Source organism: Bos grunniens, chromosome 3, assembly GCF_055505025.1.
Source record: "Bos grunniens cultivar Pamir isolate PY7600 chromosome 3, Bosgru_T2T1.0, whole genome shotgun sequence".
NCBI lineage: Eukaryota > Metazoa > Chordata > Mammalia > Artiodactyla > Bovidae > Bos > Bos grunniens.
The window spans coordinates 22,037,852-22,065,163 of record NC_141167.1 but is presented as its reverse complement, the minus strand read 5'-3'; the positions used below and the strand labels follow the sequence as shown (position 1 = coordinate 22,065,163).

Genomic DNA, 27,312 nt, shown 5'->3' with positions numbered 1-27,312 from the left:
CCTGATTCAAGCACCATCTCTTCCAGGAAGCCACCCTTTAATGTCACTCTGCTACCTTCCCCAGCCAAAACTCACATGCCCAGGGCACCAGGTAACAGTGATACAGATGCTGATGATGGCAGGAGTACCCCAGAGACCATCTCAGAAGGGGCAGAATTTATACCCATGAAACCATAGTCCATATTTCTCAACCTCAACAGTGGTTATCAGGGAGTTTTCTCTAAAAATTCCTTCTTATGTATCTTTGTTTTTTTTTTTTTTTTTTTTTTTTAGCAAAATTAAAAGGACTTTATTACAAAATATTTGAATATACTTAAAATGTGTGTAGATTTCATGGCAATAATGCTCAAATAACTGATTTTATTTGCACATTATACCTAAGCCCTTGTCCTCAGAATCTTTCGTTCATAGTATTTTATGGCACCCACCCCCCCCACCCCCGCTCCCTGGCCGCCGCCGCTGCTGCCCCCGTCTCCCTTTGTTTTGCTTGTTGATTCCTCTTCTTGTTCAACATCATGCTTTTAATTTTTTGCTTTCTTCTTTTGTTAAGAGAAGGTAAGTTCCCAGAAACAGACTCACGGATAGAAAACAGACCTGTGGTTGTCAAGGGTATAGGGAGGGTTGGATTGGAAATTTGGGATTAGCAGATGCAAACTATTATATATACAATAAATGAACAATAAGGTCCTACGTATAGCCCAGAGAACTATATTTCAATATCTTTTAATAAACCATAGTGGAAAAGATTAGGAATATCTATCTATACATGTATCTGAATCACTTCACTGTACACTGGAAGCTAACATAACATTGTAAATCAACTATACTTCAATAAGAATAAATTTAAGAGAGGTATCAGTTTGCAAATACTATGAGGCATATTTTTTTTTTTCTTTCTTTTTTTGTTTTTCTTTTTTTTTTTTTTTTAATTTTATTTTTAAAAAAAAAATCACATGCTCCCCAGTTTTTCCTTATGTCTGTTATATTCCAGACACATACATACAAAGTTAAACAAAGAAACAGATCTTGGTGAAAGGGGCAAGCTCCGAAAGCCATCTGTCTATTGTGTGGAGTGGATGAGTGTCTGATCATAACCACCAGTCCCAAGGCACAGATTCCATGTGAACGCTGTGTAAATTTTAGAAAGATGGACAATTATGGGAGATCAATAAAGAATCTAGAAGCAAGTAGTTATTCAGCATGTTTGTTAAATGAATGAGTGAGCTCGGGAACACATGTGCAGTAAGCATTTATAGACACACATGTTTACATGGCATTGCCTTTGAGGTGATTGTCTATCAGATGCCTATTCTGATTCTAGTCCATAAGCCTACAGAAGACAGGGGAGCACAGCTACTCTACAACCCAGCTTGGAGAGGGCAGCGTCCAGGAAGAGGCCACAGGTTGGGCTGTCTGGAGCTCTCATCTCAGCAGAGCTACTTCTCAGAGCCTGGCCCCAGCGGCTTCAGATGGAGGTGGATGCCATTCTTGGAGCGTAGGACCAGTTGGGGCATCTTGATGGGTAGCCTCGAGGGATCCGGGGCAAACTCAAAACGGAGCAAGCAGAGGGCTGTGACCACCTTTACCTCGGCCATAGCAAACTGCTGGCCAATGCAGTTCCTGCAATGAGCAGCACAAAATGACATCAGGCTATGAGACATCCAGAGTGATGAAAACTAGCGCTCTAAGTGTCCAACAGAAATCAGTCACTGTGTATGGATGAATCATTGACTGATCGATTGATTGGCCTGGTCTTCAGAAACAGATCTTGGGGGCATAGTGAGGGTCCCAGACTAGGTAGGTTCATACTGTGGGTTGTGACTTAGGGGTCTCTCTTGGAATGACTCACCCACCCCACCTGCCAAAGACAAGAGTATGCTAATGGCAGGAAGAGGGTCCCTGGAACTTCCCTCACATCAGGGTCACCACACACCCAGCATGGCCCTCCTCATCGCAGAGTTCCCCCAAAGGATGTTCCATGACATCCTCCATCCTCACCTCTGGACAGGGACGTTGGGCTCTCCTTACCTGGGCCCAGCAGAGAAGGGAATGAAGGCAAAGCTGTGACGTCCGGCCACGTTCTCGGGAGAAAAGCGCAAGGGGTCGAAGACCTGAGGGGACAGGGCTTGCTTGAATATCTGCCAGGTCCCAGGGCAGGCTGACCCCACAGAAGCCCACCCCCTCTGAACTCCGAGCCCAGGGATGGCATACCTCAGGGTCAGGCCACACTGTACTATTCCTATGGAGGGCATAGATGTGCAGAGAAATCAGGCTGCCTGTGGGCAGAGCAGAGCAGAAAACTGGTGACCAGACAGTCCTGGGACAGCCAGGCCCACCTCTTCACAGGGTCAGAATCCCCTAACTGGTGCCCCTAACTGAGCACCAGTCCGTCCCTGAGCACTGCCAGTGACGGAAAGTTCATACCCACCCTCAACACATCAAAGTGTGTTGATCAACAGCACACCTACTTCCCATAGCCCCAGCACCAGGTGTAGCACCTGACACAGATATTTGCAGAACGGAAAAGTTAAAGAGGACCAAACCCACCCCACCACGAGGAAGGACAGGCAAGGATTATTACCCACTTCCCACTTTCCATTAACTGACTCTCAAGAGAAGTAGTATGCCATCAGTAGTAACAACTACCATTCATTGGGCGCTTACTATGTGTCAGATCCAGAGTCAAACGCTCCTTACAAAGCCACCACACACAGTTGTACAGCTTGTCCATTGCACCACATCATAGTCTAAGTGAATGACGCCTCCTGAAGCTGTTCAGGGCACAATCTGCTTGGTGGTACATGACATCCCTGATGAATACTGCCTCTTTAATTCTGAAAACAGCCCTGTATGGCAGGGACCCTTCTCACCCCCAGTTCATAGGAGACAGACCAGAGGTGTAGATGTTGGTGGATTTACCCACACATTATGGAGCTAGGACTTTGATGCTGGCCGAACACAAAGCCTGGTCTCTTCCCCTCTGGTACAGGGGTAGAGAGAGCACCCACAGGGACTCTGGCTCCACCTCGAAATCTACCGCATCCCACCTTCAGGTAGAGAGCGACCATCCACAAAGTTGACAGGCTGGCTGAGCTGGCGGTACACTTGGGGCACAGGCGGGTACAGGCGGAAGCTCTCCTTGATGCACATGGTCAGGTAGGTCATCTCTGCCAGATCGTCCCTGCCAGCAACACAAGCAGGCCTTTGTGGACTGGGGGGCAGCACAGTCCTGCAGGAAGGCAGGCCCAGCCAGAATCCCCACTTCACCACCATCACACATAAGGGAGTCAGAGGGACGCAAGTGCTCCAAGTGTCCAGGCCAGGCGTGGAGTGGACACACAGACTCAGGGGTCTGGCTCCACTTTTCTCCATCCCTCCCTCATTTTCACAGCTAGGAAGGGAAAGCACAGGATCCTAGGGGTGTATGTGCTCCTGGCCATCAAAGGCAAGGTCACTCTTTCAGTGTCCCCCAGAAACCCCACGAGGAACAGTTCTTTAGGTTCTGCTTCATTCCCCATGGAGCTGGAATGGCAAGGGGTAGGGGCTGACATACAGTGGCTGAATGAATAAATGTCAAACAATAACGAGCTTGGAGGGGGTGAGTAACTACATATAGATAGACAGATGGATAGATAGACAGATGGATAGATATTTCCATTTTGCCACTAGGAAGTTCAGACCTCAAATGTGCTCCAGCTATAATGACTGTGCAACAGCTAACTACAGAGCCCCAAACTCTAGGGTTTATTCCCTCGGTCCTCATTTTTCATTTGTGTTCTACATTTAATTGAATGTGTCCTTTAAGTTGCTTCAAGATTGAGATGGAATAAAATGAAAATTAAATAAATGTTTCAACTCCCTGCCTCCAGGCTGTGTTCACACTGTTCCCCAACCCAGAGCACCCAGTTCTCCCCCTTGGCCTTTCTGAGCCTCACACATCTCTTTAGAAAGCCAACTTGGGCCCACCCCTTTTGATTCCTCTCTTCTGAACATGGGGCCGCTCAATCTTACCCCACTCTGTGGTTTTCTCTAGCTTTTTGGTTCTGCAAGAGTTTGTCTTTCTAAAAACTCCCCCAGGGCAGTATTGGCCACTCACTCTCATCCCCCACACTCCTAACAGCATCTGGCACCTGGCTGGACACCCTAGGAGGTTTCCAACGTCTGACCAGTAAAACCACATCCTTCAAATCCCAGATTGTGGAATTCTAAGTCAGTCTCCCTCAGCGAGTCTAAAGTTTCTTCCCTCGACTGAGCATTTTCTGTGGCCCCTGCTGTGTCCTATCCCTGGGCTGGAGGTAACACAGGAGTCTAGAGAGAAAGGTGACAGGACTCGAAAGCCCAAGGGGAAGAGGCAGGGAGAGGCGGGGCAGAGGGCACATGCAGGAGGGGGGCCAGTCAAAACTGCCAAAGATCATTCTCCAGAGAGAGGTCAGCGTCAATCAGTGTTGTGATAGTGAGCTCAAGCTTGAATGAAGAAACAAAATAGTTGTAAGTTTCTAAGTGATGATGTTTGTGCAACAGCCTTTTCTCCTTCATCAGAGGAGTCTAGAGACTGCACATTGGCCATCCAAAAGCAGGTGGGAGGGAATCAGCTCTTCCTGCTACCCCAGCTCTGTTCATCCTCAGTGTTCAAATCCTTTCCAATGCTCCCTGATCTATCTGGGAACCCAGAAGGGTAGTCACGTTCTGCCACCAGAGGGAGCCAACATAAAAGTCAGCCTCTTGACCACCTTTACAAGACACATCTGAAAATGGTCCACGGTGAGAGAAAGGGCTCGGGGCTGTGTCCACACATAGCTTCCCCCCAAAAGCCACAACTCTGGAGGGGAAAATGACAAGGGCTAACTGCCGTCGCCTGGTTTCCAGGATGGCCCTATAGGCGCAGCTCTTCCTTGGGACAGACTGGGCTCACCTGCAGCCTCACTCACCACTTCAAAGTGTCCCGGTCCCCAAGAATCTCCTGAATCTCTTCCCGACAACGACGCTGGTGCTCGGGGTACAGGGACATGCAGTAGAGAACCCATGAGATGGCGCTGGTGGTGGTGTCATGGCCTTCGAACATGAATGTGTCCACCTCGGCCCGGAGGTCTTCATCTGATAGCTTGATGCCTTCTTCATCCTGGGTCAGGAAAGCACAATGGGACAGCCCAAGGCATGTGAGGTAGGTTCCAACAAGGCCTCACAAGAGTAGCTGTCAAATGAAGGTCTGGGAGAGGGAGGGAAATTCCTTTTCAGACTAGGGGTTCGGAGCGTCTCTTTGATTCCTATCTGTTCTCCCAAGGCCAGCTTGGATGACTCCTACTCCAGGAAGTCTTCTTTGATCCCTCTGGCCAAATGACTTGTGATTTTACCCAGTCCTATCAATTGGGCTCACCTGACACACACAATGCCTTCTGGAGGAGGAAGAAGTCTTTGTCAACATCTACCTCCTGTCCCTGCCACCTGACTGTGAGAGTCAGGAGACCAGGGCTAGGGCTTTCTCAGCATGTGCGTCCCTAGCGTGAGAACTAACCCAGAGTAGGGCTCAGTGAGTTTGTGGAGTGGAAGGACCAGTTGAATGAGTGAATAAATGAATGTTGCTGCGGGTGTTCAGTCACTTCAGTCATGTCCAACTCTGTGTGACCCTATGGACTCTAGCCCCACCCAGGCTCCTCTGTCCATGAGATTCTCCAGGCAAGGGTACTGTAATGGGTTGCCATGACCTCCTTGAATGAATGAATGAGTAATGTATAAAGTCTAAGGTTCTAGGTTGCTAAGATTCTTCAGAGTCTTCAAAGGCTGGAATTGGTCTTCTGTTTCATGTAGACCCAGCCTCCCTGCCACTACATCTCTCCCCAGCACCACACCAGTCACCTTCCCACCTCTGAGCCTTTGCTGATATATACCATTGGACAAGGGCTTCCCAGGTAGCTCAGCTGGTAAAGAATCTGCCTGCAATGCAGGACACTCCAGTTCGATTCCTGGGTCAGGAAGATCCCCTGGAGAAAGGAAAGGCTACCCACTCCAGTATTCTTGGGCTTCCCTGGTGGCTCAGACAATAAATAATCCACCTGCAATGCTGGAGATTTGGGTTCAAGCCCTGGGTTGGGAAGATCCCCTGGAGGAGGGCATGGCAACCCACTCTAGTATTGTTGCCTGGAGAATCCCCCACTGACAGAGGAGCCTGGCGGGCTACAGTTCACGGGGTTGCAGAGTCGGACACAGCTGAGCGACAGAGCACAGCACAGCACCACAGGACAAGAAACAGGTCATATTTGCTGGAGAAAGAGGGAAAAGATGCTTAACAGCCCCTGCTGCTGTCCAGGGAGCCCTGTCTCAGGAGGACAGTCTGAAGACCCGTCAGGGACATGTTCTAGGCAAGGGTGGGTGACTGCGCACTCACCCGAGCCCCCAGGAGAATGTCCAGGAAGTCCAGGTGCCTCTTGCTCTGTATCCTCTCCCGCTCTTTCTCATCCTGGAGGGCTGCTTTCCGTTCCCTGATGACCTGGTCTGGGCCGGGAGCACAGGGTGTCACTGCCTGCGGACCCACCCTCTGCCCAAAAGGGGAACAGAGGTCCTGCAATGGGAGGGGTCCCCCAGGGGCCAGGAGGAGCTAGACCAGAACCTAGGCCTCCTGTGGGCGGGCGGCGCAGGAAAGGCCCACCTGTGTGGTCATGGGCCACCTGGCAGGCCCGCAGGAAGCGGCGGCCATGTGGGGTGAGAAAGTAGATGAAGTCATTGTGGTACTGGAAGGAATCGATGCGCTGCTGCATCAGCAGTGTGAGTTCTTTGACCGACAGGTAGTAGTTATTGTCCCTGCACAGTAGAGGGAAGGGGAGGTGCTGAGACCCTGACCCGCAGCAGAGCCCCCGAGTGAGTGGAATCCAGTTCCAAGTACTGCGCTCTCTGCCCGTCCTCGCCCCACCATCAAGCCTCCCATGAGAGCCATGGGAAAGGCCTGGCTCCACCTGAGCTGGGGCTCCGTAGAGCAGGACGCCCCTCTCCTCTCAGACCAGGACCCAGGATTCCTGCCACCTCACATGCCCTCTGAACCGACCTGGGTGGAGACCGTGGTCAGCCCCGAGGGCCCCCTGACCTGTCATTCAGGCCGCTGGTTCCTTTGCCAAAGGTGCACTTCATGAGCGAGTCCAGCGCCATGTGGCCCACATCGCTGTAGATGTCAAAGCTCTTTTGCTCACGAGCCTTTTTCTCCCACTTGTCCTAGAGCCCAGAGATGGAAGGTGATGTAGGGGAGGGGGCCCACCAGGCTGGGTGCCCCACCGTGCCTGCAGGACCCACCACTGTCCTCCCCACACGCACTCCGGTCCCTGGCCTGGCCTCATCCTGCTGTTATGGGTGGGGGTGGGGGGTGGTTCAGGCTCAGAGGGCAGAACCCACAGAACGTCAGAACCCTCAGAACCCACAGAACCTCACCCAGCACACACAGCCAGGGCAGCTGTGTATGAGGGAAGAGGAGGGCCAAAGGTGGTAAGCTCCCCAGCACAGTCTGTGTGCGTCAAGCCTGCAGTGATGCTGGCAGGTGGGGAGGGGGTAGTCTCCTGCAAGAAGACAGGCTAGCCCAGGTAACCTCAGGGATTATCCGGCTATAAGCCTCTGAGCCTAGTTCTTGACCCCTGACTCCCAGCATCCATTTTAGAGTTACTCTCGACATTAGTTCAGGCAGTTGTGCTAGGCCAAGGATGAGGAGACACTTTTTAGATATGAAAGGTCTTCCTAATATTCTCAGATACAGGCAGCCCTCCAGTCTGCTACAGTAGGAGCTTTCCTGGGGTCTCGCAGAGGCCCTTTGATGTGGGAAGAGGGAGTGCTGGTCTCCCGGTGGAGACAAAAGCTGGGGCTGTTGGGCGGCTTGGAGCCTCAGCACGTTGTCAGCACACAGCCAGCAGTAAGTATCAGGCAGAGCAAGGCTCACACTGCTGCTGCAGGCAGAACAGGGCCTCGGGCCTCAGCAACTCTCCTCACTGCCCTCTCCCAGGAAAAACTGGGGGGCGGGGGGCTGGCCCCACAGCACAGCCTCCAGGAGCCTGGCACAGGGAGCTCACCAGCATGACACGCGTGGACTCAGCAAACAGGGCCACGTAGGGCTTCAGCACATCATAGTGGAAGCCAGGTGCGAGCAGCTTGCGATGCTGGAACCACTTAGGCCCTTGGAGAACCAGCAAGCCTTTCCCTGGGGGAGGCATGGGAGAGGGATGGCTGGTCAGTTCACACAATCCTGCCCCACCCCTGGCAGCCTGGGATCAAGCACACACCACCCCGCCTAACCCCACTCCCATCCTCCTGATCAGCCTGGCATCCAAACCCAGGTCTGCCTTTCAGGCACCCAGCCTCGCAGCCTGGAAAGACAGCCTGGATCCTGTCTTTCCACATTCCTTTCCACAGGCCCTTGCCCCAACCAGCACCACCAATATAATCTCCTCAGATCTCCTGTAGTGCCACCTCCTCCAGGAAGCTGTTCCTCGCTAATGCGGGGAGGAACATTGCCCAGAGCCTTTGCCCTGCCTACCCAGGGAAGAGGACACCCTGGCAGGACAAGTTGCCTGAACCCCACCTCTCAGGCAGCCCAGAGTTCTCCTGCCTCCTCCACTATTTCCTACTGAGAAGCTGAGCTTAGGGTGGCAACTTGGGGCCAGGTGGTCCGGTGGATGGAGTAACCATAAGAGTGGACACTGGGCAAGGAGGGATCAGACAGGGAAGGCTCCTGGTCACCCAGCACCAAGGACAGGGAGGGCAAGTGCCTACTCACCTATCCACTGGAGGAAGAAGTCATAGAAATCTGGGGCCTTAGGGTCTATAAGAGAAAGAGAAGCTTGGTCAAACAGGGACTGGGGGATTCCTGGAGGATGTTTGGTGATGAATAAGGTGAGGACTTCACCTGCCCAGACTTAGGGTGCAGGCCCAGGACCCCTCCCCACATGGCACCCTGAGCCCTCTGCTCTCAGGAAGCTCCAACTTCTTCCAGGAGTCCTCACCTCCTCGACTGTACACAGCTTTGGCATACTCAGGATCATAGATGTTCAGGAAGCCAAGAAATTGTCCAACCCAGAGTTGGTGGGCGTAAGGGAACTCGTGAGTCCAGGACACCACCTTGTCCAAACTCCCAGTCTGCTGGATCTGAAATAGCAACAGAAGGCCAGGCCACTCAGGACCCCAGCATCACCAGCCAGGCCGGCAGGGAAGAGAGGAGGTTGCCCGGGAAGGTGCAGGGAGCACCCCTCCCTCCTCCTGCAGCCCTTCCCTCCCAGCCAGTTACAGTCCTGCACATCTCTGGGCTCAGTCCTCTCTCCAGCCCCAGAGCCACTGCTCTAAGTCCAGGCCACGCTTTATTGCCCCTGGGTGAGCGCAGCAACCCAAACTGGCCAACTTACTTCCATCTGGTACCTGTCACCAACCTATCTCCACTGCAGCCAAAAAGAGGTTTCTTTCAGCATCAAAGTTTTCATTAGAGAATTCCAGCTTGTTGTTCAATACACCTCAAAATCACCTCGATTCCACCCCTAAATCATGGGGCACTTTTTTTTTAAATTGAGGATGTACTATGTGCAGAGCACTGTCTAGATGTTTCAGGGGAATGAGATAAACACAGTCCTTCCAGTTCACTCTAGGTGGGGAAGTGTTAATAAACAAGTAAACAACAAAGTCAAATGGCTGCAGACAGTAGGAAGTACTCACAAGGAAATAAGCACAGCGCTGGGAGAGAGACTTAACAGGGAGACCCTGCTGAGATAGAGTGACCCAGGATGGACTCTTGTTGGCGAGGACATTCAAGGTCAAACTGAAAGATGATACTGGAGCTGACCGTGTGAAAAGTAAGGGAAGAGCACTCTAAGGCAGAGGGAGCAGCAAGCAGCGTCTGGAGTAGGAAAAAGTATGGTGTCTCCCAGGAGCTGCCACTAGGTGGGGCAGTGGCTGGAGACGAGGCTGCAGAGACCAACTTTGGAGGTTTTTCTAGCCACATCTACTCACCTAGAGCTGCCTTATGTAAGTGGTATATGTATATGATACATATACATATACTGTATATGCCTTATGTATATGATAAATACCTTTCCAAGACATGGCTTTTTTATTTAAGATATTTGATGGCTCAGACAGCAAAGTGTCTGCCAACAATGCGGGACACCTGGGTTCGATCCCTGGGTCGGAAAGATCCTTTGGAGAAGGAAATGGCACCCCACTCCAGTACTCTTGCCTGGAAAATCCCACGGATGGAGGAGCATGATAGGCTACAGTCCTTGGGGTCGCAAAGAGTCGGACACGACTGAACGACTTCACTTTTTTCAGAGTGTTTCCAACAACTGCCTAGTATTCCACTTCAGGGGTATACCATTATGCATTTATCCATTTCCCCCTATTTTGAAGGAGCCTTTTAGAAGTACACTTTAAACTTTCCAGTGGCCTGCCCATGGGTTAGCACCATAGTTTGGGAGACAGTATAGTAACAACCAATCTTCATTAAGCAACTGCTGTGTGCCAGGCCTTCTTCTAAGCACCTTATATCTTGATTCATCGCATCTTCAAAACCATTCTTCCCATTTCAGGGAAAAGTGAAGTCGTTCAGTCGTGTCCAACTCTTTGTGACCCCATGGACCATATCCCACCAGGATATTCTGTCCATGGGATTTTCCAGGCAAGAATACTGGGGTGGGTTGCCATTTTCTTCTCCAGGGGCTCTTCCCAACCCAGGGATCGAACCAAGGTCATCTGAGCCACAAGGGAAGTAAGAGGAGCCTAAGTACAGAGATCTGAGGTTGCTTCCCAAGAACTCACAGCAGTCTTTGGAACCTGACAGATCTGGGTTTGAATATTGATTTCCCCTATTTTTCAGATGTGTGAACTCGGGCAAGTCACTGTGACATTAATGAACACACAAGGCAGGTATGTCATTATTTGAGGTCGTGTGGATCCTGGGAAAGGGAAGCCCTCGACTGACTAAAAGTTTCCTCTCCTTCAAACCTTCCCTCCCATTCCCAATATCTTCTTCCAAGCCTCATCCCTGCATCTCCTGCACACATCTTCCTCCTCAATGCCCCTAAAATGCAATAAAGAGTGTGGTCTGGACATGCCCTGAGATACTTCCAACTGCAGGTAAAGCATTCACCAAACATTATCTCCTGTTACAAGGTAAACTGACCCTTGTGTTACACTCTCCAACCCATTCCCCTGGAAACTTGACAACTGTAGAACATCAACTGTGTTGCTAGGCAACATAGCTATGGCCAAATGAACCCTGGGAGGTAAATAATATCTGGACTGGAAAGAACCATGCACACCTGATGAGAGCACCATGCTTTGGGCTTCTCTGAGTGTGGTGACTCTGGTAATGTGCATGACCTTGCAGGACCCTTGGGACTGCTAGTGGACACAGGGATTCGGTGGGACTTGGAGATTCGAAAACAAGCTTGACCCACATCCAGGATGGGGAGCTTATCTCCCTGACTTTGGCCGTCCCCTGAGGAGCAAACAGTGGCTAATGGCTATGTGGAGGTTGTGAGGAATGCCTGATGCTGCCTTGCTGGCTGGTTGCCCATATCCTTGGAGGAAACGAATGCTAACTGTGCCTCTGGTAGCCTTGTGAGTCTGAGTGCTTGAAACTACGTTGACCTCTTGGGGTGTGGCATCATCTCTGTGCATTTGTTATATACCATTCCTCACTCTTCATATACCCTCTACCCAAGAGAGCCCATTGATGTTCTGTCTGTACCTTGGCATCCAGCCTGAATGACCTCTCTGGGGACCTCTCTAACCTTCCACCAGCTGACATCTCTGCCTCCTCTGGACCTCTCTAGCCCTACCAGGGCCTTACCCGTATTCTGCCTTGTGCTATAATTGCTTTTATCCAAGACCCCCAAAATTTAATAAAATATTTGACATTCACTGAACATTTGATGTGTTCAGATACTGAGCTAATACTACATGCAAATTCTTTTATTTAACTCTCAGAAAATTCTATAAGATAGGCACTATCATAATTCCTACTTCGGAGTTAAGGGCAAGTCAACTATGAGAAGCTTAGTCACACAGCTTGTTAGTGATAGACCTGGGATTCACACCCAGGACCCCTGACCTGACCCCACCTGTGGGCCGTGAGTTTCCCAGAAGCACAGATCATGTGTGGGGCGTCCCCAGGTCACTATGGAGCTCACCAGATACAGAGTATCCTTGATAAACAGTGTGCCAGATGAACAGAATGAAAAAGGAGCTGACAGAGAAGACTAGAAAGGAGGAAGAAAGCATACAAAGCATCTGGCTAGTCTAAACATTGGCCAGAGATAGGCCATCTCATGAAGAACCAGTCCAAGTCTCACTCAATCTTGGAAGTGAAAGAAGAAAGGCCACCATCAGCACTTCCTGTGTGGTAAACAGTACCACAGATTTCTTTTTGTTTTCCCAGATGACCCTATCCTGCCTGCTCTGGCTAAAGTTCAGATTCACTGCTCATTTCCACATTCTTTCTTACAACATAGGGGATGGGAGGGTACAGATATTATTGTGTATCTCCCGTAAATCAGGAGCTACGGGAGTGAATTCATAGATCACTTCAGGTACCTAATGCAGAACAATTATTCCCATCTTACAGATGAGAAAACTGAGGCTCAGAGGTGTGAACTGACTTGCACTTTGCTTGTAGCTTAGTAGTGCTCTAACTTGGGTTAGAGCCCCACATTCTCTCCCCTGTACTGAAATCTGTCAGGGTTGTTGTGTTCAGCTGTATAAACTGTATACTGCACAATCCTAGGGCGTGCTGTTCACGACAAGGCCGTGCAAGGACTGGCCCAGCTTTTCCTCCTTGTAAAGTTTCTTTTCACAGTCCTCACCCACTCAATTAATCCATGTTGTATCTTCCAGGAAACAACCTTGAAGAAGAACACAGGACATTTGAAAATTTAGCCCCAGGAATCCTTGTCTAGACCAAGATCCCAAAGAGGGACTGGGCTTGGCTACTTTGGCCTCCAGCCAATCATCTGTGGTTTTTCTGGGGTTCCTCTCCTTCCAGGCCTTCTGTAGGGTCCAGTGTAATCTCCCCATAGAGCCTTTCCCCCTCTGCCTCTGAACTCTTTATTCTGAGTTCAACCCAGAATAATGGGTTGTAAGAATTTCATTGCCCTTGTGAACACAGTGTCCAAAAGGTTACAAGTGAGCAACATAATCTCTGCCGATTAGTAAAAGGGAACCTTCCTTCTGGTGTCCCTGACCTCTTTCTTGCTTCCTTCTTGTTTGGTATCCCTGGAAATAATCCCTTCCTCCTGTGTCCCTCTTATTTTTCCATCTGCGCTCCTGGGTTTTCCTTGCTGACTTTTTGAACACCATGACTGTGCCCTTTCTCTCCATCCCTCTCAAGTTCAGTTGACAGGGGACAAGGAGAGGCTTAAATCACAAAGCCAGACTCACAGAATCTCAGGGTTGGAAGGAACCCTTGGCTGATCTGGTTCATCTGTGCCTTGTTTTTCTCCTTATTAGCTGTGAGTGTCCCCCTGGCCTGAGGACGGGAGCATCCCCACCCAGGATGGGAGATTTGACCTCATGCTGACACATAGCACACCCACAGCACATACACAGCCTGAGCAAGCCCTGCCTCCCCATGCCAAGATTTCTTCTGCATGCCCTTGATCACCCCTGGATCCTGGCAGGAGTGAGGATAGCTCTTGGCACCTGGCCCCACTAGTGGAGGGCAGCCCCATCAAAGGGCTGGGATATCCTCTCTCGAGGGGTCATGGCTGTCTGGCTAGCTTCTCTGGGTTGCATAACTGGACATCTCAGACCAGTCCTCAGATGACCCAAGTTGGGACGCCTACAGGACTCCGAGGTCTAGGCCAGCTTGTTTTTCTCCAAAAGGAAGGAAGCAGGAAAAGAACAAGTTGTGGAGATAATTCCCTGACCCTGGCTCCAGAGCCACATGCCACTTATCCTCACATTTGCACCCATTGTAGACATCACCAAGAATAAACAGGAGGGGATGGGAAGAGCAAGCATGGGCACCACTCTCTTCTCTGCCTCCTCAGAACTGGAGGAGGTTTTGCCCTGAGGAGTAGATCTGAAAGAGATATTAATATTGCCAAACCATCGTCCTTCTTTATAGGTGGGAATGGTACATTCCAAAGACAAAGAGAACCATTCCACAGGAGTGGGGCCGACTGGGATTCTGCAGAGGCACTTCCTACTGCCCCTCCTGTTAATGAGCCTGCCCAAGTCATCAGTCAGTTGAGCCAAATCAGGAAACAAGATACCCACTTAGCCAGTCTGCTGCAGCCATAGCTCTCCCACGGGGAACAAACAAATCTGTTCACAAAATGGGGTAGCAGTTCAGAAAAACAAATTGTTAAGGAGGGGAGGGGATGGGCTTTCCTCTTCCTCAGCCTGCGGGGCTCCCCTGAGGCAGGTCATGCGGATCTCCGGTTCCCAGGACCCAGAATTGCCTGACCCAGCTCCTTCACCATGTGGGAACTTCTGCTCCCAGAGCTCAAACATCTCAAGCAACCAAGAACTTACTGCTTTTCAAAATGTAGTAGTCCCAACCATCTCTGGATCATCTTAATTCTTACTTCCCTGGCAGTCCAGCACTTAAGACATACTGCTCCCAGTGCAGAGGGCATGGCTTCAATCCCTGGCCAGGGATCTAGGATCCCCCATGCCACACAGTGTGGCAAAAAAAAAAAAAGATTAAGAAGTTAAATAAAATAAAAATTTAAAAAGACTCCTTAGTCATTGAACTAAAAGCTGCCAGATTGTGGCCTTCCCCATGAGTTTGCAGTCTGCTCTCTGGGGCTGCTACTGTCCCTTGGGAGTTGGGGGCCAGATCCTCCTGGGTCTGCGCTCCTCCAGTATGGACATTCCTAGATGCCCTTGTGCAGGGAGCTGCCCGTGAGAACGGGGTCCTTTGTCTGAAGGACACAGCTCTGGGAGCTGCCTCAGTCTTTGAGGGTTTGCTTGCAAACATAGCTCTCTGTCCTGCCACCCCAGAGATTAGGCGCTTATTTACTGTAGGCACCTGGAGTTCTGTGCAAACTTCTCACGCACAGAGAAATGTTATCTGGTGTAAAAAATAATAACAGGGAGCCATTCCCATGCTCTCAAGATTTCTTGTGACTGTTTGTAAGATGTATAGGCCAACCAAGAAAAAATGTCAACTGTCTTGTCTTTCTCATGCTTTTCTGTATAAATATGAGATGTTGAATAAAGCTGGTGTCAGACTGCGTCCCTTCGTGGTGACGTGTCTGAACCTCTCGACCCCATCTTTGTAGTCTCTTGCTTTAGTTTCTTTCTTAGCCCCACCGTGCACGTTCTCGGGACCTGATCGACTTTGCCGGCTGGCTCCGGCAGGTGGCGCCCGAACAGGGACTCGAAAATCAGAGTGCGACATCGGCCGCTGCCCGCCAAGATTGAGGTAAGTAAAAAAGAATTCCTAAATAATTAAAAGTAAAGGGCAGAGAGGGTGATGGTCGAGAGTAATAAATCATGGGACAAGACAATAGCCGCCAGTTATTTGTACATATGTTGAAAACTATGTTAAAAGGTAGGGGAATTCATGTAAATAAGTTACAGCTAAAAAAGTTTTTACTTTTTATAAAAGAGGTTTGTCCTTGGTTTCCAGAGGAAGGAACAGTTAGTCTAGAAACTTAGAAAAAGGTAAGAAAACAATTGCAGACATATTATTCCTTACATGGTCCCAATCGTGTTCCTGTGGATGCTTTTTCTTTGTGGACTCTCATAAGAGACTGCCTGGATCCTGAACATGAGGGACATAAAATTCAAACGGCTCTCAGAGATTCCACAGGACCCGAAGTTACAGAGCCTTCTGCCCCTCCACCTGAGCCGCTTTATGCTGTGCCTGAGAAAACAGCTTATAAGGCTGGAGGGAGTGATGATGTGTTAAGCTCTGATGAACAGAAAGAGTTAAATGAACAAGCGGCTCAGTACCATAGAGAGGATATGCCTTGGGAGATGATGGTTAACATAGAATCCCCCTCGGGAAAAGGGGAATTAAAGCATTCAGGGCTTTCTGAAGAACAGCTGGAGAATTTAATTCAGAAGATTGTTATAACAGTAAAAAAAGATGCACAGGGAGACTCCCACTCCAGCCAGCCTGCGCCTCCAGCATATCCTCCCTCGGTTCTTGCTGGACTCGATCCACCTCCGCCTTTCGTAAAACCGCGAGAGCTTATATCTATCCCTGCTTCTTTGCCCGGTGAAAACATAAAAATTAAAAGTGAGATATTATTATCTCCTCTTCAACAAACAATTAAGCGAGCTAATGAAGAAAGAAAACATATTCCCGGGTTTTCAAAAATCTATCCAGTGTTTGAAAATGCTCAACAGCAGAGGTATTATGAGCCGCTGCCCTTTAAGCAACTGAAAGAGTTAAAAATGGCTTGTGCACAATATGGCCCGACTGCGCCGTTTACTCAGGCTATTATAGAGACTTTAAGAAATCAAAATCTGCCACCTAATGATTAAAAACAGGTTGCTCAAGCTTGTTTATCTGGAAGAGATTATTTACTATGGAAATCTGAGTTTGCTGAACAATGTGAGATCACAGCCGATATCAATCGGCGACAGGGACTGAACACCACTTATAAAATGATGGTGGAAGAGAGAGAATATCGAGACACTAATAGTCAACTTAATTATTTACCTGGAGCCTACCCTCAGATTAGTGCTGCGGCTCTACAAGCATGGAAAAAGCTTCCAAATTCTGATAAAAAGACTGAAGATTTATCTAAAATTCGCCAGGGGCCAGATGAGTCATATCAAGATTTTGTTGCCCGCCTGCTTGAGACAATTGGTAAAATGATAAGAGATGAGCAGGCGGGGATGGTGTTGACTAAACAGCTTGCTTATAAAAATGCCAATTCGGCTTGTCAAGCTGCCCTGAGACCTTACAGGAAAAAGGGAGGCTTATCTGACTATATACAGATTTGTGCTGATATCGGCCCTTCATACGTTCAAGGCATAACTTTGGCCACGGCATTACAAGGGTTATTGCCTTAGCTGGTTTTAGTGGATGGCTTGATAATCATTATCCCTCAGATAAAATTTTGCAATTTGCTCATTATCACCAATTTCTCTTCCCCAAAATCGTTGTTTCTCAGCCCCTTGCCGACGCCCTAACTGTATTTACTGATGGCTCTTCTAATGGAATAGCTAGTTTGATTATACAGGACAATACTACCACCTGACATACTAATTATAAGTCTGCTCAAGAAGTAGAACTATTTGCCGTTTTTCAGGCTTTATTACAAATTTCTGCTCCATTTAATTTATATTCTGACAGTCAATATATCATAAGAGCCTTAAACACTATTGAGACTGTTCCATTTATTGGTACCCTGAATTCTACTATCCAAACTCTTTTTCGTGATATACAACATTTAATTTGCTCCAGAGTTAATAAATGCTATTTTGGTCATATTCGTGCTCACTCTGGACTTCCTGGACCTTTAACATGAGACAATGCTTTGGCTGATGAAGCTACACGTATGATATTTCCTTCACTAGAACAAATGACAAAAACTTCCCACAGCTTACACCATCAAAACAACAATAGCTTAAGACTTCAATTTGACATTACTCGAAAAGCTGCCAGACAGATTGTTAAACAATGTCAAACATGTCCTCAATTTTTTAGCGTCCCCCACTATAGAGTTAATCCTCGAAGATTGTTGCCAAACGATATATGACAAATGGATGTTACCCATATTCCTGAATTTGGTAAACAAAAATTTGTTCATGTTACTATTGACACCTTCTCCGGCTTTTTACATGCCTCTCTACAATCCGGAGAAGCTAACAAACATTGTATAGCTCATTACATTAAATGTTTTGCTGTTATGAGAACCCCTAAAACCATAAAAACAGACAATGGTCCAGGATACACTAAAAAAATTTTTCAATTATTTTGTACACAATTGTCTATCTCACATAAACAGGTATCCCTTATAATCCTCAAGGTCAAAAAATTATTAAATAGACACATCAAACTCTCAAACATCAATTGCAAAAACTAAAGAAGGGGGAATTGTATCCCAATACCCCCTCCAACTCTCTAAACTATGCTTTATTTGTTCTAAATTTTTTACAATTGGATATAAGTGGCCGTTCAATAACACAGCGATTTTGAAACTTTAATGCACAAACAATAAGACCTAAAGTCTTTTGAAAAGACCCACTTGTAGAAAAATGGTATAGACCAGATCCAGTACTAATCTGGGGACGAGGGCATGTTTGTGTTTTCCCACAGGATGCCGAAGCGCCGCGCTGGCTGCCAGAAAGGTTGGTACACACGGCAGAGACAGTCTCTAACAAATCAGATGAAGAGATTGACAATTCAAAAGCATGATGAATTACCATCTCGACAACAACTTCAGGCATTGATGCGAGAGACACAGAATCGTGTTGCGGTGCAGGGCGATCCGATATCGCCTTTAAGCCTCCTGATAACCTTATTAATTATCTTAAATCAGATTAACACTGCACACTCTGAAAAATATTCAAATGCTTACTGGGCTTATTTTCCTGACCCTCCCCTTCTCCAACCTGTGGGCTGGGAGGGTCAGTCCATTCCCATATACACTAATAAAACTGTTTTATTTCTTGCACCTTGTTTAATTAAAAAACTGATTGATGATCTATGGATCATAAAGGCTTCCATCTATAGAAATGGTCTACGGTTAAAAGAACATAAGCGTGCGCCTATATAAAAAGAAAGGGGGAGATGCGGGGAGCTGCCCGTGAGAACGGGGTCCTTTGTCTGAAGGACACAGCTCTGGGAGCTGCCTCAGTCTTTGAGGGTTTGCTTGCAAACATAGCTCTCTGTCCTGCCACCCCAGAGATTAGGCGCTTATTTACTGCAGGCACCTGGAGTTCTGTGCAAACTTCTCACGCACAGAGAAATGTTATCTGGTGTAAAAAATAATAACAGGGAGCCATTCCCATGCTCTCAAGATTTCTTGTGACTGTTTGTAAGATGTATAGGCCAACCAAGAAAAAATGTCAACTGTCTTGTCTTTCTCATGCTTTTCTGTATAAATATGAGATGTTGAATAAAGCTGGTGTCAGACTGCGTCCCTTCGTGGTGACGTGTCTGAACTCTCGACCCCATCTTTGTAGTCTCTTGCTTTAGTTTCTTTCTTAGCCCCGCCGTGCACGTTCTCGGGACCTGATCGACTTTGCCGGCTGGCTCCGGCACCCTTGGGTGCTATAGTCTTCCCCACACGATGGGCCCTGCCCCGCCCCACACACACACCAGATTCATGAGCACTCGGGATGTTTGTGAGCCCCAGTAGTGTCAAGGACAGCAAATCTGTGTAGTCAAAGCCAGAGGGGTTGGGAGTGCCTGCCAAGAAGCAGCAACAAAAATTGGGATGAGGCAGTGTCCTTGAAAAAAACATGAAAATCAGTGAGAAAAAAAAAATACTCAATTTACACAAACTCTTTGGAGATTCAACTATGAGGATGAGCAGGGAGCCATGGGGAACTTGGAGGAAGGGATCTATGCGTGATGCTCCAAGGAGCAGAGAAATGGTTCCCCCCCAACTCTAGAGACAAGTAAGTGACTTTATCCTCTATCTTCTGTTTCAGAGACAAGTAGAATACTGCACATGTATCTGTGGATGTATGTGAATACATAACGCATGGAAGCAACCCCTGGCTCAACAGAAGGAGCTTGGGAGGCTTTGGATGAGGTTGACACAGGTCTCTGTGACTCTTCTAGCACCACATATGGGCTGGGAGGTATGATGGGCCTTGCCCAATGGCACACAACTCTCGAGTCTAGGTTTCCCAGTCCCATACCCTGCATATGTTCTGCCTGTAACACCTGTCTCTGTCTTCAGCACCAAAGATGAACTCCAGCACCAGGAATAACCAGGTTGGAGCAGAACACAGGAAGCAATCCAACACCTAAGAAGACAGAAAGGCAGATATCCAAGAGGCACCCGGGAGTCCAGGGGAGTGCAAACTTTGGCCCTCACCCTGTGTGAGTGACTTTGCTGCCCAGAGTTGGGTCTCCCAGGGATACACTCACATATTCAACAAATGGGCATGGAGCACCCACCCTCAATGCCAGGCATGGTGCTAGTTCCTGGGGACATAGTGTGAATAGGACAAAGCCCTGCCCTCCCTAAACTTACTTGCCAAGTGGGGAGAAAGGAAATCAACAAGAATCAAATACATCAGGCATACAATTTCAGGTAGTGGCAACTCTTGGAAGAAAAATGAAGAGAAAGGGGAGCAGGGGTGCTATAGTAGACAGGGGATTAAAGGATCAAGGAAGCCCTCTCTCAGGTGACAGTTGAGCAGAGATCGGCAGAAATACCTTCTAGAAAGCCTCATATTATTGGCCAGAATCTGTCCCTCTAAAAATTCTTTTTCCTCAACTATCCCTCCACCCCTCTGTTCCTTGCTCCTGGTAATGCAGTCTTGCTCTGCTTCACAAAGTAGAACCTATCAGAAAAGAGATCCCTTAAAGTCAGCTACCAGACCTGAAGAACCACTGCCTGCTCCTAACCTTCCCTCCTATTCCAGTAGAGGAGGTATCCAGGGCTTGTCCAAGGCCACTCCCTTTAGATTTCAACCCTCCCCTCGGGTACCTCATCCATCAGTCCGCCCTCTCTTGCCTAACACACACCCTCTCTACCAGCTCCTTGCCAATTGGTATTTAAAACATGTTCAAGTCTCTTGCCCTTGACCAAACAAACCCTCCTTTTGTTCTGCTTCCTCCTCCAGCTAACACCCCATTGCCCTCCTCCCTTCATAACCCAATTTCTCAAATGAGCTGCCTCCTTGTTTCCACTTGCTCCTGCCTCGGCCCCCACCTCTCCAGTAGTGATGGGACATGGTCAGCTCCCCTCTCTCTCTTGAGCTCTCTCCTGGTTGTCCTCCTGCCTCTCCTGATGCCCCATCTCAGCAGCTCCTCACCTATCATTTGTTAATCAAAGACTGAGGCTCCCCAAAATCTAGCCTCTAGTCTGCTCCCAAGCTGCACCTTCTCCCTGAAGGTGCTCACCTCCTCCCATTGCTTCCTTTGCCATCTATCTGACTAGTTCTTAAATGGACCTCTCATCCCAGCTTGCCTTTCTCCTGAGCTCCAGAAACATGACCAGTTACCCCGTGGACATTTCTGCATAACATCCTCCAGGCCCCTCAAACTCAGCATTTCCAAATGTGAACACAGCGTGTTTGCCCCCAAAATCTGCCCCTCCTCCCGTACCTAGGGATGGAAACACCATCCATGCTGATACTAACCAGAAACGAGGAATGATGTTTTCTCTGAGATTTATGTTAATACTGAGGGAGACGCCCTGTGGTGGCTACCCCTCTCCCCTGCAGATCCACCAAGAGACTTTTACATTGGAATCAGCTAACCAGAATTCAGAGAACCAAATGTAGCTATTCTGGGGTTGGGGGCTGGTGTGGGGAGGAGAGAGGTCCTGCCATGAAACACCCCAAATCCAGAACCTAAGGTTCCCATACCCAGACACTGACAGGTGCTGCCAACCCCTGAGCCCCTACTTCCTGGGTCTCAGATCCCCACATTTCTACACATAGACAGACACAGAAATTGATTCCTCCAGGTTACATAGCAGTCTTGTGGCTCAGGGGTTCTTTCTCTCTTTAGGTGATTTTGCCAAATTCTTCTCTGAGTCAGCTGTGTTGATGCCACAGTCTAACAAAGCTCCCAGAGCAATCCTATGTCCCCCTTCTCCTGGTACATGAAGGGAGTCTCCCTGACACATCTCATATCTGGCTGCAGTGAAGGCATCAATGCCTCCTCTCCCCCCATGCCCACAACACCAAGAGAGCCTGCTCTGCCTCTCATTTCCCTCATCCAGCTGGCTCACACCATCAACACTGCCTCAGCCTCCACCCTGCTCTCCCTGCCTCCTATTGAGTCTCTGCCAATCTAGTCTTCCCCCAGAAGCTAAAGTTTATCTTTCTTCCACCCAAATCTGAGCTCTTCACTCCTTTGCATGAATCTACTCCCTGCTTCCCTGTTGTGCTCACAATAAAGCCTTTTGACCTGGCCTGTGAGGTCCCATGTGATCTGTCTCCAACCCCACTCCAGTTTTATTTTCTCCTCTTTGCCCTCGCTCTCACCCCTCCAGAAGCTCAGAACTACCTATGCAGGCACATGTAAGACCTTGAGAAACAAACATCTGTTGAACAAATTAATTTCTTAAACACACAGTGCTCTTTCTGGCCTCTCCCTTTGGTATCATCATAGGTATCATCTTCCTCCCTTCCTTCCGCACTTTCACAGACTGCTATGCCCACATTCTTCTCAGAATTGGCGCATCGACCCCTCCCTGGGCCCTAGGATCTGGAACGCTATGCTGTATTATCTCTCTCTTGCAGACCGGGTTCCCCTAGGGCCTGGCTCTAGTCTTGTTTCTTCCTCCTCTGGCCTCAACATACGGCCAGACCCAGAGTAATTGGTCAGATAATGCTAGCTGCTTGGGAACAAAGGGAACCTTATCTGGCTCCCGAAGACTGGGTTGATTTAGGAGGAAGGAAGAAGAAGAAGAAAGCAGGTGCTTCCTTGTGTTCTGCAGCAAGAGTCTGCCTATGATGACTGACACACGATGTCTATCTGCCCAGCAGTTTACAGTGTATCTCTACTTTATCTCTGTTGATCCCCTTCCAACACAGCAAGGTAAAGGGGCTTTTCTAAATGTGGAGAAAAGGAAATGGAAGTACAGAGAGGAAGCATGGTGAAGGCCCATGATCAATGTCTACTGAGTGAAAATAAGCCACATCCCCAGGCCAGCACTCTTCACTAACCTGCACATGGTCAAGGGAACCATCCCAGCAATGACCAGGACCAGGGAAGAGGGCTTTTACAGTCCCAGGAGATCACCTGTCCTGGGCTTGGAGTTGACATTCTCCTTTCTCTACTTCCAACACAGATTAGAGCCTCGGGCCCCTCCCAGGGGCCCCAACTTTCAGTCAACAATGTGGCTGAGCACCTATTATGTGCTGGGTCCTCTCTGGGCCCCTGCCTCAAGGTGATACATTCTAAGAATTGAGGGGGCTGATGGGTAGAGGACAGACTATAACTGGAGGCCAAGAAGGGAGAAGTGAATCCTGATGGACATCTCTTCCCAGCCCCTGGGGCCCTTCCTTTTACCACCAGTCCTCCTCCTTCCTTTCCTACTTCCATCACCACGAGGCCCGAGACTCAAACATGCAGTTACTCTGTATGTGATCATGTCCTGGATGAAAAGGCACAAGTCCATTCAGCTGAGAGCAGAGGTGCCAAGCCCTGGAGGAATGCAGGGGTGTTGGGCCTGCCATGGTTCCCCAGGAAACATTTGTTGTGTCTGAGAGAAACCACCCCTCTGGGCCTTGCCCACCCTTCCTGGTGCCAAGGCCCTTCAGATACTTGTGTGAGAGCCAGGAAGCCAAAGCTAAGTTGTGTTCCAGGTCCTTAATACATTCTCATGGTGAAGGCAGGAGCACCCGGGGGAAAGAGGGCAGACAGCACTGATATGGGGGTCACAGAGCAAGGTCTCTGTCCTAGGAAAGCCCGCAGGCTGATGGCAAATCCAGCTTTGATGGAGGCAAGGAGAAGAGGAGGAGACACGAGAGGAAAGGGATTGAAGGTCTATCTAAATGCCTCTCTTTCCCACATTAGGGTCATACCTCAACCTTCCCATGAAGAGAACATCCCTGTACTTAATACAGCCCCCCAGATAAATCCTGGTCCCTCCACTTGTCTTCTCCATCATTGTCTCCTCTCTTGATACCCTGCCCTACTCTCCTACACTCACTGTCTGTTCATCCAGTGATACCTACTCTGGGGAGGTTTGTACTGTACCCTGAGGGGACAGGGAAGAATCAGACCAGATCTCCATGGTCAAGTGGGAATGATGAACAAGCAAACAGAAGATGACAACCATACAGGACAAGCACTGAGATACCAAACCTGGGGTTGATGCAAAACACTGGTGAGGCACCCCAGCCCCTAGTAGCCTGGTGGCAGCGAAGGCTCTGGTATCTATTTTCTCCCTAGAGAGTAAGCTCTTTGAGAGCAGAGCCTGGGTCTGATTCATCTTCCAGAACTTTCGGTCCTTTTCTGGGTGTGTCTAGGATGCAGGTATGTTACTAGGCCATCCTAAAGTGAAAGTGAAGTCACTCAGTCGTGTCCGACTCTTTGCGACCCTATAGACTGTAGCCTATCAGGCTCCTCTGTCCATGGGATTTTCCAGGCAAGAGCGCTGGAGTGGATTGCCATTTCCTTCTCCAGGGGATCTTCCCAACCCAGGAATCAAACCCGGGTCTCCTGCATTGCAGGCAGACACTTTACTGTCTGAGCCACCAGGGAAGCCCAGGCCATCCTAAGAAGACAGTTATTTGTAGAGACTTATTCTTGCCTGGGCTTCCCCACTGGTTCAGCAGTAAAGAAGCTGCCTGCCAGTGCAGGAGACGCAGGTTCGATCCCTGGATTGGAAAGATCCCCTGGAGGAGGGCATGGCAACCCACTCTAGTATTCTTGCCTGCAAAATCCCATGGACAGAGGAGCCTGGTGGGCTACAGTCCATAGGGTCACAAAGAGTCAGACACAACTGAGTGACTAATCACATCCTTGATCCCACCCAGAGGTAAGGCTTATCCTGAGTGTCAGTCATGAAGGAAAGGCAATTCCCTAGACTCCTTCTGGGAAAAGTTTACTCAAGATGTAGTAGAAATCTAAATTCCTCCCTCAAAACCTTAACCTCTGGCAGCTATACCTACTGTCCCAAGCCTGGCTGCAGATCAAAACACTTGGGGACATTTTTTAACTCAGACCCCCTAGCTCCAAAATGTTAGAGTTTTCAGGGCTCAAGGGCCAAGGAATCTGCTTCTCCCAGTTGATTCCAATGCAGCTGTCCCTTTCTGTGTGTTCAGAAACCTCTACTCTAGATCCTCATGGAGGTAGGAACTAAGAGCTCTTCCTGACAATGGGTGCTAAGGGTCCCCACCGCCCTGAGATAACTGGGAAGGATGAATCAGAATCTGAACCCAGGAAGATGCCTAGCCCCTGACCCGGTTCATAGGCATGGCAGGGAGAACTCCACATCTGGGAGCACCAGTTTTTAAGTGGTTCAGGAGGTCTCTTAGGTGAGAGCACTTGTCCCTGCCTTCACTTCCACTTTCTGCCCTAAAAAGGGAAATTTTTACAGTGCACAGAACAAGAGGATACTGGTTAAGTTCTAAATGAGATTGCCTAGTAGGATCAGACTATCTAGGAAATTTTTTTCCCCAGGTTATCCTTGAGTCCTTAGCAGAGCTCTGTCTGAACCTTGGGCCTCAGAATAATGGGGAGGAATCTGTGGCCCTTCTGAGTCCCAGCTTTTAAATTCTACCCCCATTCCCCACCCCCACCTGAGGCCAGCTTGGAAAGTGAGAGTGAGGGGGAGACCCAGTGGGAAAGATGAACAGGAATCACGGCTCACAGAACCCCATTCCTCTGCCCAAGCATAGGGTCTCCTTCCATGGCCCCCAGCAGGTTAGGCCAGACTCCCAGAGGGAAAGGAGGCTGGCTTCTTTCTCTATCCTCCGCTCAGTCACTTACCTCGAGGGCATGCCCAAAAAGCCAGTGGGTGGGGGGCCCTGAGAATCTGTCCATAGCTCTGGCTAGCATCTGCCTCCGCAGCAGCAGGCGAGTGAGCTTAAGGAAGACCAAGACTGAGACCAGTCCAAAAGCCCACAGGCTCAGGTGGGAGAGACTCAGGGAGAGCAGAACAGGCACCATGGCTGGAGTCGCAGTTGCCCGGGTTTCTGTCTGCCTCCTACTGCCCTCAAGTTCCCTTATACTATGAGCCCAGGCACCCTGCCAGCTCCCAGTCCAGCCACACCCTGCAGTCAGCCACAGTCCCAGACTGGGCTGAGCTCCACGGGGCAGAGACAACAGTCCCCAAATTCACAGACAGAGGAGACAGCCTGGCTGATTTCTACCAAAACTCAAATGAAGAAAACTAGATAGTGGGCTTCAAAGAAACGAGGCAATGGGTTCCTTAGAGGAACAAACAGAAGGCAATTCTTGGTATGATCACTGGCGTAATAATGACTACCTTTTCATGTAAGCTACCTTGGCTGCTTCAGGTACTTGACACACACTATCTCATTTAACCCAAACAAGGTCAGAAAAGTTTGTACACACAAGTTTGTATTATGGTCTTGGGAGTGGAGTTGGCCTTTCTCTGACCCAGGTTCTCCCTTCTAGGGCTTGAACCTTGCTCCTGAAGATGACTCAACAAAACAAAACAAAAAAAGGACTTAAAGCATCATGCTGCTGCTGCTGCTGCTGCTAAGTCGCTTCTGTCCTGTCTTAGCCTGACATAAATGCAAGTTCTCCCAGCAGTCCGTGTCCAGAGGGAACAATGGAAGCTCTCTAGCAAGAAGGCACAGGCAAGCTGAGCCTCAGTTTCATTATCTGGAAAATGAGTTTAAAAAGCAAGTACTGATGACCTTCTTGTTCAAGTTAAATGAGATAATGTGTAACATTCAAGGTAACTTGTGTGAAAAGGTGGTCATTATTATGCCGATGGCTACACAACTCGTCACACACCCTGCTGTTCACACGGTGGCTGAAATTTGGCAACCATCCTCACTTCTAGCACCAGAGAGAGGTCGCCACATTGCCAGAATCAGAGACTCGCCAGCATTCAATTCCTAGCCCCTGATCCTACCAGCTGCCCCTTGCACTACCTTGGCAGTGTGATTCTTGAAACCAAAATGTGCCTTCCTGGAGCTCTCACTGGCTATGCCCTTAAGGACCCAGTAGAAAATGTCAACTGCAAAGAAAAACTTAGAGATAACCTCCAATCCAGTAGTTACCTGGGTTAAGGAGATGGAGACATTGAGCCTCTGCCTTTCTCCAAATGCTTTCCAAAAGCTCTTCTCCTCCAGAAAGCCTTCCTACACACCCTTCCTCCATTTCAGAAACACAAACTAGAGCCAGTCTTCTAACCATCTGCAACTTTTCTTGGGTTTGTTCACATTTTGCCTTGCAGCAATTGTCTTATCTAGAATGCTTGTCTTGGTCTCAAACCTCCCCATTCTGCTGTGTCAGAGACTGAGCTGGTCTTTTCCTTTGTTTACATGGCTGAGCCAGGACAGACAGGATACAAGCATTCAGCAAAACCTGTGATCAGGTGGATGAGTGAAAGGATGGACACCCTGGAGGGTTCTGCAGGCCCTGGGTTTTACTGGAGTTAGGAGAATATTGGCAGCATGCACCCACTGCACTGCCCCACTTTTACCCATAGCTCAGTAAATCTTCAAGGGAGGCTTTGTATCAGGGTTCTCTCCTCTTCCCCAGCACCTAGCACA

The 27,312-nt window shown here is 48.9% G+C and overlaps 1 protein-coding gene across 1 annotated transcript; it reads right to left on the bottom strand.

Annotated features, from left to right (window-relative positions):
• Positions 1 to 707: 707 nt before the first annotated feature.
• Positions 708 to 25,764, bottom strand: CYP4B1 (cytochrome P450 family 4 subfamily B member 1). The gene is made up of 12 exons (XM_086394265.1): positions 25,553 to 25,764; positions 8,973 to 9,114; positions 8,747 to 8,791; positions 8,043 to 8,170; positions 7,076 to 7,200; positions 6,644 to 6,795; positions 6,383 to 6,489; positions 4,929 to 5,119; positions 3,048 to 3,181; positions 2,212 to 2,276; positions 2,029 to 2,111; positions 708 to 1,620 (listed from the first exon to the last, which is right to left on the bottom strand). Exons 1-12 carry the CDS (start codon positions 25,730 to 25,732, stop codon positions 1,437 to 1,439), a joined length of 1,536 nt encoding a protein of 511 aa, XP_086250391.1. The 5' UTR covers positions 25,733 to 25,764; the 3' UTR covers positions 708 to 1,436.
• Positions 25,765 to 27,312: the final 1,548 nt, after the last annotated feature.

Coding starts and splice junctions, on each gene's coding strand:
- CYP4B1 (XM_086394265.1), bottom strand. CDS start 25,732: ATGGTGCCTGTTCTGCTCTCCCTGAGTCTCTCCCACCTGAGCCTGTGG. Junction 5,120..6,382: donor ACATTCTCCTGGGGGCTCGG/GTGAGTGCGCAG, acceptor TTCCTGACCCAG/GATGAAGAAGGCATCAAGCT. Junction 2,277..3,047: donor TGGTCGCTCTCTACCTGAAG/GTGGGATGCGGT, acceptor CTCTGCCCACAG/GCAGCCTGATTTCTCTGCAC.